Genomic DNA, 14,589 nt, shown 5'->3' on the forward strand with positions numbered 1-14,589 from the left:
ACTTTCTGGTTCATTGGTTGACATTCAACCACTGAGCCACCTGGCCAGGCAATAAAGCTGATTTTGTATTTAGGTCCCATAAAGAGTTCATAATGTCCTGGCTGGCGTGGCTCAGTGGTTGAGCATCGACTTATGAACTAGGAGGTCACGGTTCCATTCCCAGTCAGGGCACATGCCCAGGTTGCAGGTTTGATCCCTAGTGTGGGGCATGCAGGAGGCAGCCAATCAATGAGTCTTTGTCATCATTGATGTTCTATCTTTTTCCCCCTCTCCTTTCCTCTCTGAAATCAATGAAAATGTATATTTTTTTAAAAAGAGTTTATAATGAAGTATAAGATTAGAAAATGCTAGCATTTTCACCTGATTCTTTTTTAACCGCTTTGTTGTAAAGATTAAAAGATATACTATCTTTTAAGAAGTGTAGCTTTTCAAAGTAAATTGCAAGGTGAATGGACCAAAATAAATAAGAATGGTACAAGGCAGGTGTTTTAAATGATTTGTAATTTTAAGCCACTTTAAAAGTTACTTCTAATTATAGTAAAATAAAAGGTGGTCTGATGACATTGTGGTACTTCCATCTCATATCCTCAGTATTCTATTAAATATAGCTGACTCTGCCTTCTCTTATCTAAATTAGCATAAAACAGTTTTTTTTTTAAATCTATTGTCAAAATTTGGCAGGAAATGTCATTTCCTGATAATGTCATCACTTAGAACATAGGTCTACAGCTATCTTTTCTGTGGATAATATGCTTTTGTTTTTAACTTATTAAATAAACTAGAGGTCCGGTGCACGAATTCGTGCACCAGTGAGGTCCCTCGGCCTGGCCTGTGGGATCGGGCCGAAACCAGCTATCCAACATCTCCTGAGGGGTCCGGCATTGTGAGAGGGCACAGGCCAGGCTGAGGGACCCCACCGGTGCACGATCAGGGCCAGGGAGGGTTGTGGGAGGTTGGCCAGCCAGGGAGGGACCGCAAGAGGGCTCCAGGGCTTGTCCAGCCCATCTCGCTTGTCCCCATTGGCCGGACCCCAGCAGCAAGATAACCTACCAATCAGAGTGTCTGCCCCCTGGTGGTCAGTGCACATCATAGCGAGCAGTTGAGTGGCCTTAGCATATCCTTAGCATATTATGCTTTGATTGGTTGAATGGACGACTGGACTCTTAGCATATTAGGCTTTTATTAATAGGATTGAAACATTCCTTATAATAATCAAATAGAGAGCTGAATAAAGATAGTATCCTTATCTTAGAGAATGTTTAAATTTTCTAATAATTGGCCCAGCCCCTGCTTAATTTATCACCCTGCAGAAAGTAAAAAACTGACATCCATGTAATGCCCTGAACTCTCCAGATAATCATACCCCTGGGCCTTTGCACAAACTACCCTTTTTGTCCAACTTGGCATATTCCTACTTAGCTGCTCCCTCCAGTGTCCCCTCAGAGTCTTCCCTGATTTACCTGGGCAGAATTTGTTGTTCCTTCTTATGTGTTATTCTCACAGCACTTGCTTCATGCTTCAATTATAGGACCTATACATTCTGTTGTAAGTGATGATCATTTAAAAAAATAACAGTTACTTGTCTTCACGCCTGTAGACCAGGAGGCTCTGAGGGCAAAAAGACAATGTGATTATATTTGTCTGTCCAGAGCCCAACACCTGGAAGATGCTCAGTAAATGTTTGTCAGGTCAGTAGTGTAAGCATTTTGGTCCTCATTGTTCACCTCCTGAGTGGACATTATTGAATGAACATTGTGAAATTCAATTTTTTTTAGATTATGTGGGTAAAAGTTGGATGCGGGACTAGAAATACACTTTTATTATAGAGTTTGGCCCAGACCTGAGGATAAAATAGAATACATAGGATATTATTATTAATACATGGATTGTGTATCAAATTAAACATTTTTCTTTTGTACTTTGAAAAGATAAAATAACAAAGAAGAGAATTAATATTTCTGACGTTTAAACAAAACTGGTTGATGTTCAGTATTGGCTTAGGCCTGAAAAAAATCTTAAAATATAGATATATATACATTACTTATATATAAAAATTGATTACATATAAATTGATTAAATACATAACTTGATTATATGTATATATTGTATACATGGTTGATTTTTTAAATTGCCATCTGGTCAAGGATTTTGTGGGCTAAAGCCTAGAAGGTATGTATTCTGGGATCTAGACTGTGTTGTGATTCTCCGTTGTGCGGTGAAAGCTGAGGAAACGTGGCTAACTAGACTACTTTCTGGGATCCTACTGTCCGCTCCTGAGCCAGGGTTTTAGTTCACTTGGAGCCAGAGGTTATTGGAGCTCTCATTTATTGAACTGTATGAAGTTAAATCAAATAAGATATGAAGTTGCCAAAGTCTATAATAGAAATCTAAAGAAAGTGAAGTGAAATAATTGGTGTTTCCTGTGTTGTTTTCCTAGATGAGGGTCTTCTCTTATGGTAGAAGTAGACATATAAAATATGCCTTTGATTGAGAGATGTGTAAAATATTATGATATTCAATGCACATAACTGGAGTTCTTTTTCCACTGTTGACCAAATAGGACATTGTGTATGGGAGAAACCTTGTAGGGCTGGATGGCCAAGGACCACATGGAGCAAAGGATGAAGAGGTAGTGATGGGAGAGGGGAAAGGAAAAGCATTTTATGGAATAGCAAATTTGGGTCCTAAGTCCATATATGCATAACTAAGCATTTTGATAACTCAGTATCTTTACTGAAGCAAACATTTATCAGAGATAGCTATTGAATATCATGTGCTATGTGAAAATTTAGAGACATGATCTTTGCTTTTGAGGCACTAATTTGTAACCTGTATAGTTCCAAGTGTTACAGTAGTTATAACATAATAGCAATAGTACAATAACGATTTTAAAACAAAAGCAGTTGACCTAATTATAGTTTCTCTTAAAGCCATAGCATCATGACATTCAGGAAATACTAAGGAATTGACATTAGCACTTAGACAGTTAAAAAAAAAATATTTTTTTGAATCTTTTTTTTGGGGGGGGGGTGGTGATTCTTTTGACTTTTTTTTTTTTTTACATTAAGTGGTAGAAAATACCATCATTGCTTTTCTAGATGATGCTAGACACTTAAACTTTTATTTGATACATTAGTAGTTACACAATATATAGCATTCTAACAAATTACTAAAAGGCTGGGCCTGGATCACTTGGCTTGCTTTCCGTTGTTACTCTCTTTGTAATTGTTGAGCATTATAATTTTGTATCATGGACTTTAGAGTCAGGTACACCTAAATAGGAATTCAAGCTTTAGTACTTATTAATTGTATAGCTTTGGACAAAATAATCTCTCTGTGCTTCAGTTTTCTCATCTATGTTATGGAGACACTGCAAAATGGGATTGCATTGCTGTAAGAATGAAATGAGCTAAGATATATCAAGTGCTTGTCCCAGCATCTGGAACCCAGTAGGAACTCTGTAAATATTCTCCTGTTATTTGCCAATGGTAAATTGCTTGTGAGGTTAAACTGTATTCCAGTACACACTTTCAAATTGTAATTACTGCAATAAAGGAAACAGCCTTTATTTGAAAAAGCTTCAATTTGCAATTACTTCAGTACAAAAGATTTAAACTAGTTTAAAAGCTTTTCATTCTTAAAACCTATTCAGAGAAAAACATGCTAGATTTTGTGTTTACTCCATGAGACTGCATGTCGAATTAGATCAGGACAGAAGGTCAATGTTTAGAGAATGCCTGGAACCGTTGTCAGTACCGCAGCCATTCTAAGATGTAAATCTTTGTACTCTGTACAGATCAATGATTTCCACACACTGTCCTTTTCCTTTAGTAAAAATCAATCTACTAATATGGTCTTAAATGTCCTTGCTTAATTACGGGGAAGTTAATGACATCCTGCCTCTTGTGCATTCCAAATAAAAGCAGTCTAGTGAATCTTTCAGATCTGTACTTTCTTAAACTGGCCTTTCCTGCAGCGTAGATAAACTGCAATCATTGATCACCTTAATTTATTGTCTTTTATCCTGGCTAGCTTTCATCTGAAAAAAAAAAAAAGTGCACATTTGTTTTCCATACTTTACCCGAAATTGTTATCTAGGCCAAAATATAATATTTGGCTTTTAAAAGCTATGAAAACTGATGCTTTTGTAGTAAGCTTTTATTCTAAAATAATACTAAGGTTAACGTCATTTCAAATGAAGATGTTATAATGAAAACTTAGATAGAAAAATGGATACAACCTCTCTTTAAATGTCAGAAATGTGGAAGTGACTTTACTTTCATTTCTGAAACAATGAGGATTAACGGTGCTGAGAGCACAGTTTCTTAATTTATTTAATTTTTTTAAAGACTTTCTTTTCTTTTTTTTTAAATATATTTTATTGATTTTTTACAGAGAAGGGAGAGGGATAGAGAGTCAGAAACATTGATGAGAGAGAAACATCGATCAGCTGATCCTGCACACCCCCTACTGGGGATGTGCCCGAAACCAAGGCACATGCCCTTGACCGGAATTGAACCTGGGACCCTTCAGTCCGCAGGCTGATGCTCTACCCACTGAGCTAAACCAGTTAGGGCTCTTAATTTATTTTAAGGATGCTCCCCACTAATAGGTTAATCATCCCTGGAGTTCTAGGATGAGGCCATGATTTTGAGCTTAGAATGGAAACAACCTTGTTTCATACATATCTGTGCTATTTAGTTTGCTTAAGTTATTGTCGATTTCATAGTTCAATAGCAGAGAAAGACTTTCAGGGTTCATATTTTCCACGAAGCACTACCTAAAAGGTTACACCATGTCTAGCCATCCTAAACTCCCTTCCTCAGGACCTGACTCTTTGGGGCCAGGGTATCAAAAATATCAATTTTAGTTTATTTAAGGAACTACGTTTTCATTCCCCAAATTGGCACAGCCTTCCAAATCCTACGTATCTTTTAGAGGCAGTGCAGGGCCAACCCCCCTAAAGCTATTACTGATGACGACCCCAGTTGGCCTGTGATCTTTCCTTTTCTGAAAGTCCTTTCGCTTGTGTCGTTAGTACCGTGAAATCTAGAACTGTTTTCTGTTTTATGGTAATTGACCAATACGGCGCTTTGCCTGGTGGGGAAGTCTTTTCGCATCTCATCTCATTGCCTCTGGAAGGCAACGTGGCAGCTGTGATTAGTGACCATTTTGCACTTTAGAAGCATGAGTTCCACAGAGCTAATTGCTCCTCCAAGGTCACACTTCTACTGAAACTGGCGTCCTGGTTCTCTGTGTTCTATCCCGTGCTTGCTGTGTGCATAAGTCTTGTCTTCTGATCAAGCCTGCTAACTCTTCAAAGACCTTTTCTGATGGGGACTCCACATTTCAGATCCCACTTAGGAGGAACTGAGATGCCAGTTCACCCATATCCTGGAAGGGCTTTATGCTATAGCTGAGCTTCCTTCCTCCTCCCTCCCTCCTTCCCTCCTTCCCTCCCTCCCTTCTTTCCTCCGTCCCTTTATTGGGGTGACATTAGTTAATAGAATTTTATATGTTTCAGGGGGTAAATTTCTATAATTCATCATCTGTATATTGTGTGTTCATCACCCAAAGTCAAGTCTCCTTTCGATCACCATTTATCCCCCCTTTATCCTTACCTCTCCCACCCCCCTTTCCATCTGGAATCACCACACTGTTGTCCATGAGGGGTGCGTGTGTGTGTGTGTGTGTGTGTGTGTGTGTTGGGGCTTTTTGCTTAATCCCTTTGCCTTTTCCACCCAGTCCCCCTACCCCCTCCTCTTTGATAGCTGTCAGCCTGTTCTCTGTATCCATGAATCTATTAGTGGCCCGGTGCACGAAATTCATGTGTGTGGGGGGGTCCCCTCAGCCCAGCATGCACCCTCTCCAATTGGGGACCCCTTGGGGGATGTCTGACTGTCGGTCGGCAGTCAGACATCCCTCTCGCAATCTGGGACCACTGGCTCCTAACCGCTCACCTGCCTGCTTGCCTGATCGCCCCTAACTGCCTCTGCTTGCCTGCCTGATTGCCCCTAACTGCTCTCCCCTGCAGGCCTGATCTCACTCCCAACTGCCCTCCCCTGCCAACCTGGTTGCCCCCAACTGCCCTCCGCAGCTGGCCTGATCTCACCCCCAATGGCCTTCCCCTGCCGGCCTGATCTCATCCCTAACTGCTCTCTCCTGTCAGCCTGATCACCCCTAACTGCCTTTGCCTCAGCCCCCACCACCATGGCTTTGTCTAGAAGGAAGTCAGACATTCAGAAGATGGCCGGTCGACCCGGTCTAATTAGCATATTACCCTTTTATTAGTATAGGTAGATTATATAGGATAGGATTGCTTAAATGGGGGGAAAGCCTTTTTCAGCAGGAGGAGATGCTCTTGGCAGACAAAAACACATAATCCCTATATTTGGACTGATAGCCAGCCATATGCACTATACTGCCAAACCAGTCATTAAAAAATTGAACCATGCCCTAACCGGTTTGGCTTAGTGGATAGAACGTCGGCCTGCGGTCTCAAGGGGCTCAGGTTCGATTCCGGTCAAGGGCATGTACCTTGGTTGCGGGCACATACCCAGTAGGAGGCAGCTGATTGATGTTTCTCTCTCATCGATGTTTCTAACTCTCTATCCCTCTCCCTTCCTCTCTGTAAAAAATCAATAAAATATATTTAAAAAAATTGAACCCCTCTCTTACACCTTACACCAAACAGCTGTTGCCCTTAAAACCCCTCCTCAGCCCCCACCTTAGGTTCTGCCTTCACAGTTCACCCAGATTTGGTTCTGATTGGTCGGTTTCTATGCCAGTCAGCATCAAAAGCTCCGCCTCCTAGACAGCCATTGGCTCCTTGCAATTCACCCAGATTTGGTTCTGATTGGTCGGTTTCTATGCCAGTCAGCGTCTCCGGGCCTATCTCCGGGCCTGATCAGAGAGGCGGGGCTGATCAGCAGCTTGCCCCAGTCTGCTGGCAGCAAGCTGAACTGCTGACCTCTCAGAGAGAGAGAGAGGCCGGCTGATCAGCAGCCACCCCAGGCTGCTGGCGAAGCCCGGAAAAGCAGGGAGCTGATCAGATCCTGCTTCTCTCTCCGGGCCTCGCCAGCAGCCTGGGGGTGGCTGCTGATCAGCCCCGGCTCTCTCTCTGAGAGGCAGCAGTTCAGCCTGCTTGCCAGTCCCGGCCCACCGGAGCTGCTGCGCGTACAGGCCTGGCAGTCGGTCGAGCCTTCGGCAATTTGGATGTTACGGACAGACCCTGACTCTTTATATATATAGATGATTCTGTTTGTTTTGTGTGTAGTTTAGGCTGTTCATGCACATTCTCAATTTACATATTTAAATGGTCACTGAAAAAAGTAAACAGAAACAGTGGAACAGGTGAAATGAATTTCAATAATATCTTACGTAATCCAATATGTCTAAAATTTTTAATTCCAGTATTAATTGACCATAGTACTCCCCCCCACACCCTCCCCTACCCCATACCTCTAATTGGTCCTTGACTTTCATACCTTAACTAGAGGTCCGATGCATGAAATTCGTACAAGAGTAGGCCTTCCTTCCCCTGGCTGCCGGCACCGGCTTCCCTCTGGCACCCAGGACCTGGGCTTCCCTCTGGCTGCCGGCAGGCACCCGGGACCTCGGCTTCCCTCGCAGCCCAGACTTCGTCCAGAAGGTGGTCTGGAAGGACATCCTCTCTAATTAGCATATGATGCTTTTATTATTATAGATACCCTGCACATCACTAGCTCTCACTGTTTCCATTGCCTGTCCCTTCACTGAAGATGGGGCTCCTGACGTTCAGTCTGTTATTTACAGCTACTAGTAAGCAGTCTGGCACAAGGACATACCCAGTAAATATTTTTCATATGAAGCCTACTGATGCTAGCAGTAATACCATCTCCATCTGTTTCCCAGTGGTTTGCAGGTTACAGCATGCTTTTCACGTGTATCTCTCAGCAGTCCTTGTGCGTTTACAAGATGAAACGAGGAGAGGTTAAGTGACTTTCTACACCCCATGACTTGTAATAGGTGCCATTGTAACTCCAACCTGGGTCTGTTGGGTTCAGACTTCTAGAGAAATGAAGACTCGGCCTTTGCTTATTCAGTCCATTCACTAAAAAAAAAAGTCAGAGCTCACTTTTATGGAGAACATTTCATTAAACTCTGCACCTGATGTTTAGCTAATCGGTGGCTGTAAGGTTGTATATGTTTTCACAGGAGCAAAGAGCATGTGAACAATTGATGGAACCAGTTAGAGTCTCACTGGGTTCTTCTTCTCCTCTTAAAGACATTCCAGTGGTTCTCATCTGTCTGTTGGGAAAAATTCCTTATACCCTGTGGATAAAGGTACTGATGCATCCAAACAGAATATAGACTTTTTTTTTATATCATAAAGAACATCTGACCAAACAAGACTATGAGATAATAGAGATGGTTTGTGATGCTTTAAAAATGTTGTTTTTATTTGATAGATAATCATGAGTATCGCACCCAATCTGTCAATTTTATGTCCCAGTCCTGGGCATTCAGTAACAGTAATGTTTAGAGAAAGAGTCCAGTCTGGACTCAGTCTTTCTCTCTCTCTCTCTCTCTCTCTCTCTCTCTCTCTCTCTCTCTCTCTTATTGATTGCAGAGAGGGAGAGAGAGATAGAAACATCAATGATGAGAGAGAATCATTGATCGGCTGCCTATGCCCCCTACTGGGAATCTAGCCCGCAACCTGGGCACGTGCCCTTGACTGGAATTGAACCTGGGACCCTTCAGTCAGCAGGCCAAGGCTCTTTCCAAACTGGCTAGGGCTGGACTCAGTCTTTCCATAAAATATGCATCATTCTGTGGTCTCACAGGCGTTTATTTTAAGAGTTAGGACTACTCTTCACCAGAGCAATAGCAAGAAATGCCTTCATTTCTTCCTTTCCTAGGCACTTCCATTTTGTTTGGTAAATATTAGTCAGTGGGTTTTATAGCTTAGAGGAACTACTTCAAAAAAATTTTTTTTTACAAAGTAATTGAGTAGTTTGAAAGCACACTTTTTGTGTATTATTCTTGTTGGATTATTGATGTTGATTCATTCTGTGGTGGTGTTCTGGTAGAACAGAAATGAAATACTGGTCATTAAAAAAACAGTAAATTTTAGCCTTGTTAAAAAGAACGTTATTATTATTATTATTTAGTAGATCCTGCCCTAGATTTAAATAATGACTGATTAGAGCCTCCTCAGAGATGCCATTTTTCTGCATAAAAGAGATTGCCCTGTTTTTTGCAGTTGGGAGTCATGGTGATAAGACCCTCCTAATGTTTTATTCGGTAAATCTTTTCTATGCAGCATTAGAAATTGTAATGAGTAATATATAAACGATGCTGGCCAATAAATAAATTTGCTATTCTAGCTTATAGATAAATGCAGGATGAAATAAAAATAATCAAGTATCCTAGCCAGGTTGGAGTGTCATCCCCATATAACAAAAGGTTGTGGGTTCGATTCCCAGTCAGGGCACATACCTAGGTTGCGGGTTCAATCCCTGCTCAGATGTGTACGGGAGGCAACCGATTGATATTTTTCTCTCACATTGATGTTTCTTTCTTTCTTTCTCCCTTCCTCTCTCTCTAAAAATCAATAAAAACGTGTCCTCGAGTGAGTATTAAATAATAATAATGATGATGCAAGAGCCATTTTATGAAGACATCGTTTTAAAGTGCTTGCCTCATGCATTATCTAATTTGATAAAAGACTAAAAAGTACTAGGCATGGAAATATGAGGAGTTATTTTGTGGTTACTATTATCTTTCTAGAAGTATCTCAACAGCTGAAATTTCATGTAATTGTGATACTACAGTATTTCTTTATATTATTTTTGTATTGAGATATAATACATATCTTCCAACTCGCCCATGTAATGTGTGCAGTTCCCTGGACTGTAGTATATTCAGTTTAGTAGCCACCACCACAGTCAATTTGAGAACATTTTCATCACCCCAAAAAGAAACCCTGCACCTTTAGCAACCACCTCCCATCTCCCCCAATTCCTTCAGCTCTAGTCAGCAGCTAATCTGCTTTCTGTTTCTATGGAATAGTCTATTCTGGACATTTCACATTAAGGGAATCACTGTGGTCTGCTGTGACTAGCTTCATTCACTGTGCTTATATTTTCAAAGTTAATTCATGCTGTACCATGAGTCAGTACTTCATTCCTTTTTACAGCCACACTTATTTTTATCTCTTCATTAGTTGATGGACAGTTAGTCTGTTTCCGCTTCTCAGCTAGTACGAATAATGTATGTATGAAAATTTCACCTTTTAAGGAACTGCCAGATTGTTTTCCGAAGTGGCTTCACCGTTTTACATCCCCACCAGCAGTAAATGAATGCGGGTTCCAGTGTCTTGGCGTCCTCGCCAGCCCTTGTTACCTTCTGTCCTGTTGGTGATGGCCATCCTAGGGGAGGAGATACGCTACCTCGTTGTGCCTGTGACTTGTATATCCCATGGTATGCCTCCAGCAGAACAGCTTCAGTTTTGTTGTGTTCGCCTCCAGCAACGTTTCAGGCTTCATTTGCTCCAGGGCCCACTTGTTTGTCTTTCTGGCGGTCCAGGCCCACGGTATCCGCAGAGCTCTCCTCCAACACCTTATTTCAAATGAATCAAATTTTTCCTTATTCTGGGCACACGTTACTTATTAGATACATGATTTGCAAGTATCTTCTCCACTCTGTGGGTTGTATTTCACTTTCTTGGTGGTTACAGCTGTATAAGTTGTAACTTATCTTCGAGGCCATCATGTCTTCCAAGCTCGTCCACTGTCTGGGGCAGCTCCTCTTTCCGTAACTTCCTGGTGCATCCCTTTATCGCAGCACTGAGCTCAGTGTGTTGATACTATCAGCTTGGGATTTGCCTTCCCCACTGAAGGAAGCTGCCGTCTTGCACATTTTTGTAACTCCAGTGCCTAGGGCTCTGCCTAACACAAAATAGAAGTGCAACAAGGGCTTGGGCAACTAAATTAATTCGAAGCTTGAGTCTGAAAAACTGATGCAGGTCAGTACGAATCCACGAAAGCTAATAGGATAGGCCCTGAAAGAGTGTCCTTGAATCTATTGGAGGGAGGGAAACTGCAGTTCCTTCTACGGAAATAGGCTCACAGTGTTTCCAGAAATCACCCCTTACTGTGATGCTTTCTTCCGTTCTAGCCCTAACGATTCGGTGGTCCCTGGGCGGACAGGGGTGCTATGCTCTGTGGCCACCTGTGGTCCTATCGCAAGGATCGATAGATAGTGCACCACGGCTGCTTTGGTATGTGCTGAGCAGGGGACCAACATTTACATGACCATTAATTGATTTTACTCGTTTACTTTTAAATCTTGTAAATTCTTTAGTGCTGTAATTAGGTGAGCTCAAATCTAGTGAGGCCATATGAATAAAGCCGCACCATATGTGCAGGGAGGTGACCTGCTGTATTGCGCTGCTTTGTGGCTCTGATGTGGTGTAAGGAATCCAGTTTTTTTCTTCCTAACAAGACATTTTTATGGCAGTACTTTTATATTGATTATTTTTCCTTATGATCTTTTCTTCGCTTGTCCTGAACTTTTCTCAACTAAAGATGTACTCAAATCAGTTCTCTTTCCAGTTTTGGGAGCGTATTTTATTTTCTCTCACCATGACTCTGGGTCCTGCCCCCCACATTTTCGCTATTGCAGATGTTCCCAGGGTCCTATTCTCATTGGAAAAGTACCGATGCCATGAAGTAAAAAGTTACTCCTGCGAAATGAGGATGAGGTTTTACCTGCTTGCAGACATTCTTCCTTCCCAGAGCTCCCTAGTCCTTGATTTTGAACCCCGAAGGCAGCACGGAAGAGACTAAGAATTTAAGACTGAAGAAGGAAACCATGTAGTTTTTATGTACTTCTGCTGAGATCTGTACTCTCAGCCCCTGTTATTTCTTATTTGGCACTAAGGCAGCTTAAACACACACACACACACACACATACACACACACACACACACACACAACCAGTTGACAGCCTAAGCCAACGGATTTATTTTCTCTTAGCACAGCAAGATGTGCTAAAATTACTAAATCTTGAAAGACTTGCTGGGATTCCTGAATGAGAAATTCTCCTACCTTTGATTTTTTTTTCTTTATGAAACAAAAATAGTTCTGTATCCGTGGGTGAAAGAGCTTGGCAGACATGATTATAATAATGTTGTATTGAAAAGCACTTACTTTGATTGACTAAAACCCAGATGCTGTTCGCGGTAGTTAAAAGCCTATAATAATGTCTTCACTCCTGTGTTCACCACACTTCCATGAGATGAATAATAGGATCCCCCAAGCTAGACGTGGAGAAGCTGAGAGAGGACACTTGAGAAATACTCCCCTTTCTTCTGCCAAGGTTCCCACGAAACAGTTTTGCCTGGAACATAACCTGATTGGGGGTAGAGTCCTTGTTTCATAGTTATGGTGTCTTCTTTGCCAGGATTTAGGCCTGGCACACTACAGCTGCTCAAGCAGGTTGCATGGATGGGAGGCGGGTAGAAATGTCCTATTAATCTGACCGACAGACTGGGTTAGAGGTCCTGGGGGTGCCACTTACTAGCTGAAGTCCCTAGATGATATAGTTAGCCTCCCTAAATGTCAGTTTCTTATTTGTAAAATGGGGATAGACGAGTACTGAACTTCAAGAAGGTGTAGAGTAGTATTTCATTAGTATTAGTTATTAATAAATTGGGCAAATTTTCCAACTCCCTGTTCAGAACTTGACTGCCCTGCTGTTCATGAGCTTGATTAAACGTGGGCAAGTGTGTACATATATACCACCAGCTCAGTCATTCTCTATTGAAAAATAATAGAAATCGAGGAGGTGTTATTTGGACACTGATTTTTATTAACGCCACTGAATTAGATTCAGCTCTCACTTTTAGGATTATGCGCTGGGAAAGATGAAATAAAGTTTTCCCAATATGAATATTCTTGTCTTTGGAGGCCAGCCCTGGATCTCAGAACAAAAACAAATCAGTTGTTATTAGTTACTGTATCTCATTTTCCAAAACACATGCTTCATTGTTGCAGTCATTTACAGATAGTTGTACAGGACACACTTCTGCTTTTGTCTTCTTGCTAAATCACTAAAAGACCAACCCTCGTGTTCCTGATGTATTAAAATTGTCAAAAGATTCACTTTAGGATTCTGTGTCGAGAAGGCTGTTAGTGTGAACACTGTGTAACAGTGAAGAGCCCTTGACGAATGCAGTAATAAAGTGGAATCCGAGGATTGCCCCGTTATGAATGATTTGGATGTAGAAAGAAATTATTTTTAGGCACAGCATCCCTACAAACCCTGAAGCTATGTGTTTTACAAACTAGAAATTTATGCACTAAATAAAAATTACCAGATGTCAGTGTCGGTATGTGCCAACTGGCAAATGTGTGGTGGCTCAGCGTCTGGGAGAAATGATGCTCACTTCTTTGCCATTCAGACTCAGAAGGGGTAGTTGGGGTAAAATGTTGCTGAAAAAATTACAGTGTGCTCAGCTACCCAAAGATGTCACATGTTACGAATTGTTATCTGAAAGGCTTTAATTTTTCCCCCTCATGACTCCATGCGTGTTTGTGGCATTGCAAATGTAACCCATGTTTCTGTTCTAACTTTATGACATTCTTTCCAGAGGCTTGCCTCATTCTCTTAAAGGGTCAGCAGATACCTTATTTAAGGAACCGACCTGGACGAAGCATGTCTCATAGAGGTCCAGTTCAGCGCTAAATGCATAATGGGATTAATTACTTTTATCTTGCACATACCAGCATACCTCAGTAATATTCGTGACATCATCAGATGGATTCTCTTCTCTCTTTAGAAATTCGAGCTCAACTGGTAGAACAACAAAAATGCCTGGAGCAGCAAACGGAGATGCGAGTTCAGCTTCTCCAGGACCTGCAAGATTTCTTCCGGAAAAAAGCCGAAATCGAGACGGAATATTCTCGGAACCTAGAGAAGTTAGCAGAAAGGTTCATGGCAAAAACAAGAAGCACTAAGGATCATCAGCAGTACAAGTAAGAGAGGCTTGACTCAGATTCACCTTTCCAAGGTCATAGCCTGCCTTTTCACTGCCCTGGTTGGTTTTAGGATTTTCCCTTTTTGTCTCATAAGCTATTGATTGGCACAACCCCATAGATTAAAGCAGCCATCTGCATTTATGAGCATTAGTTTATCACATTTTAAATTAATAGTATTCTCTTCACAGTTTTCTCTTTCCAATAAATATATATTTTGGGGTAACTATATATTCAAGAAGAACATAAAGTTCATATTTTTTATAAACGTCTCCATTACAGGACACTAGGAGCTGATATCTACCACAGGTGGATATTTGGATGGGCAAACTTTAAATAGCTGATTGTTCAGAGACTTCAGCCTTTCTGCGGTGATTTTATATGAAAATAAGCAATAATGCCCAGCCAGTGTGGCTCAGTGGTGGAACATCGACCTATGAACCAGAAGGTCAGGGTTTGATTCCCGATCAGGGTACATGCCCAGGTTGCGGGCTTGGTCCCCAGTGGGGAGCGTGCAGGAGGCAGTCATTCGGTGATTCTCTCTCATCATTGATGTTTCTATCTCTCT

At 41.5% G+C, this 14,589-nt stretch overlaps 1 protein-coding gene across 3 annotated transcripts in view; it reads left to right on the forward strand.

Moving 5' to 3' along the window:
• SRGAP1 (SLIT-ROBO Rho GTPase activating protein 1) overlaps positions 1–14,589 on the forward strand; it is a 257,728-nt gene that overhangs the window by 101,111 nt on the left and 142,028 nt on the right. For all 3 annotated transcript variants that reach the window (XR_002831209.1, XM_006096847.3, XM_006096848.3), the window contains exon 2: positions 13,826–14,021. Coding sequence is in view for 2 of the 3 variants with exons in the window: in XM_006096847.3 (XP_006096909.1) it covers positions 13,826–14,021 (196 nt within the window). In the remaining variant the exon portion in view is untranslated. The remainder of the gene's footprint in view (positions 1–13,825; positions 14,022–14,589) is intronic.

This window comes from Myotis lucifugus, unplaced genomic scaffold, assembly GCF_000147115.1.
Source record: "Myotis lucifugus unplaced genomic scaffold, Myoluc2.0 scaffold_189, whole genome shotgun sequence".
Lineage (NCBI taxonomy): Eukaryota > Metazoa > Chordata > Mammalia > Chiroptera > Vespertilionidae > Myotis > Myotis lucifugus.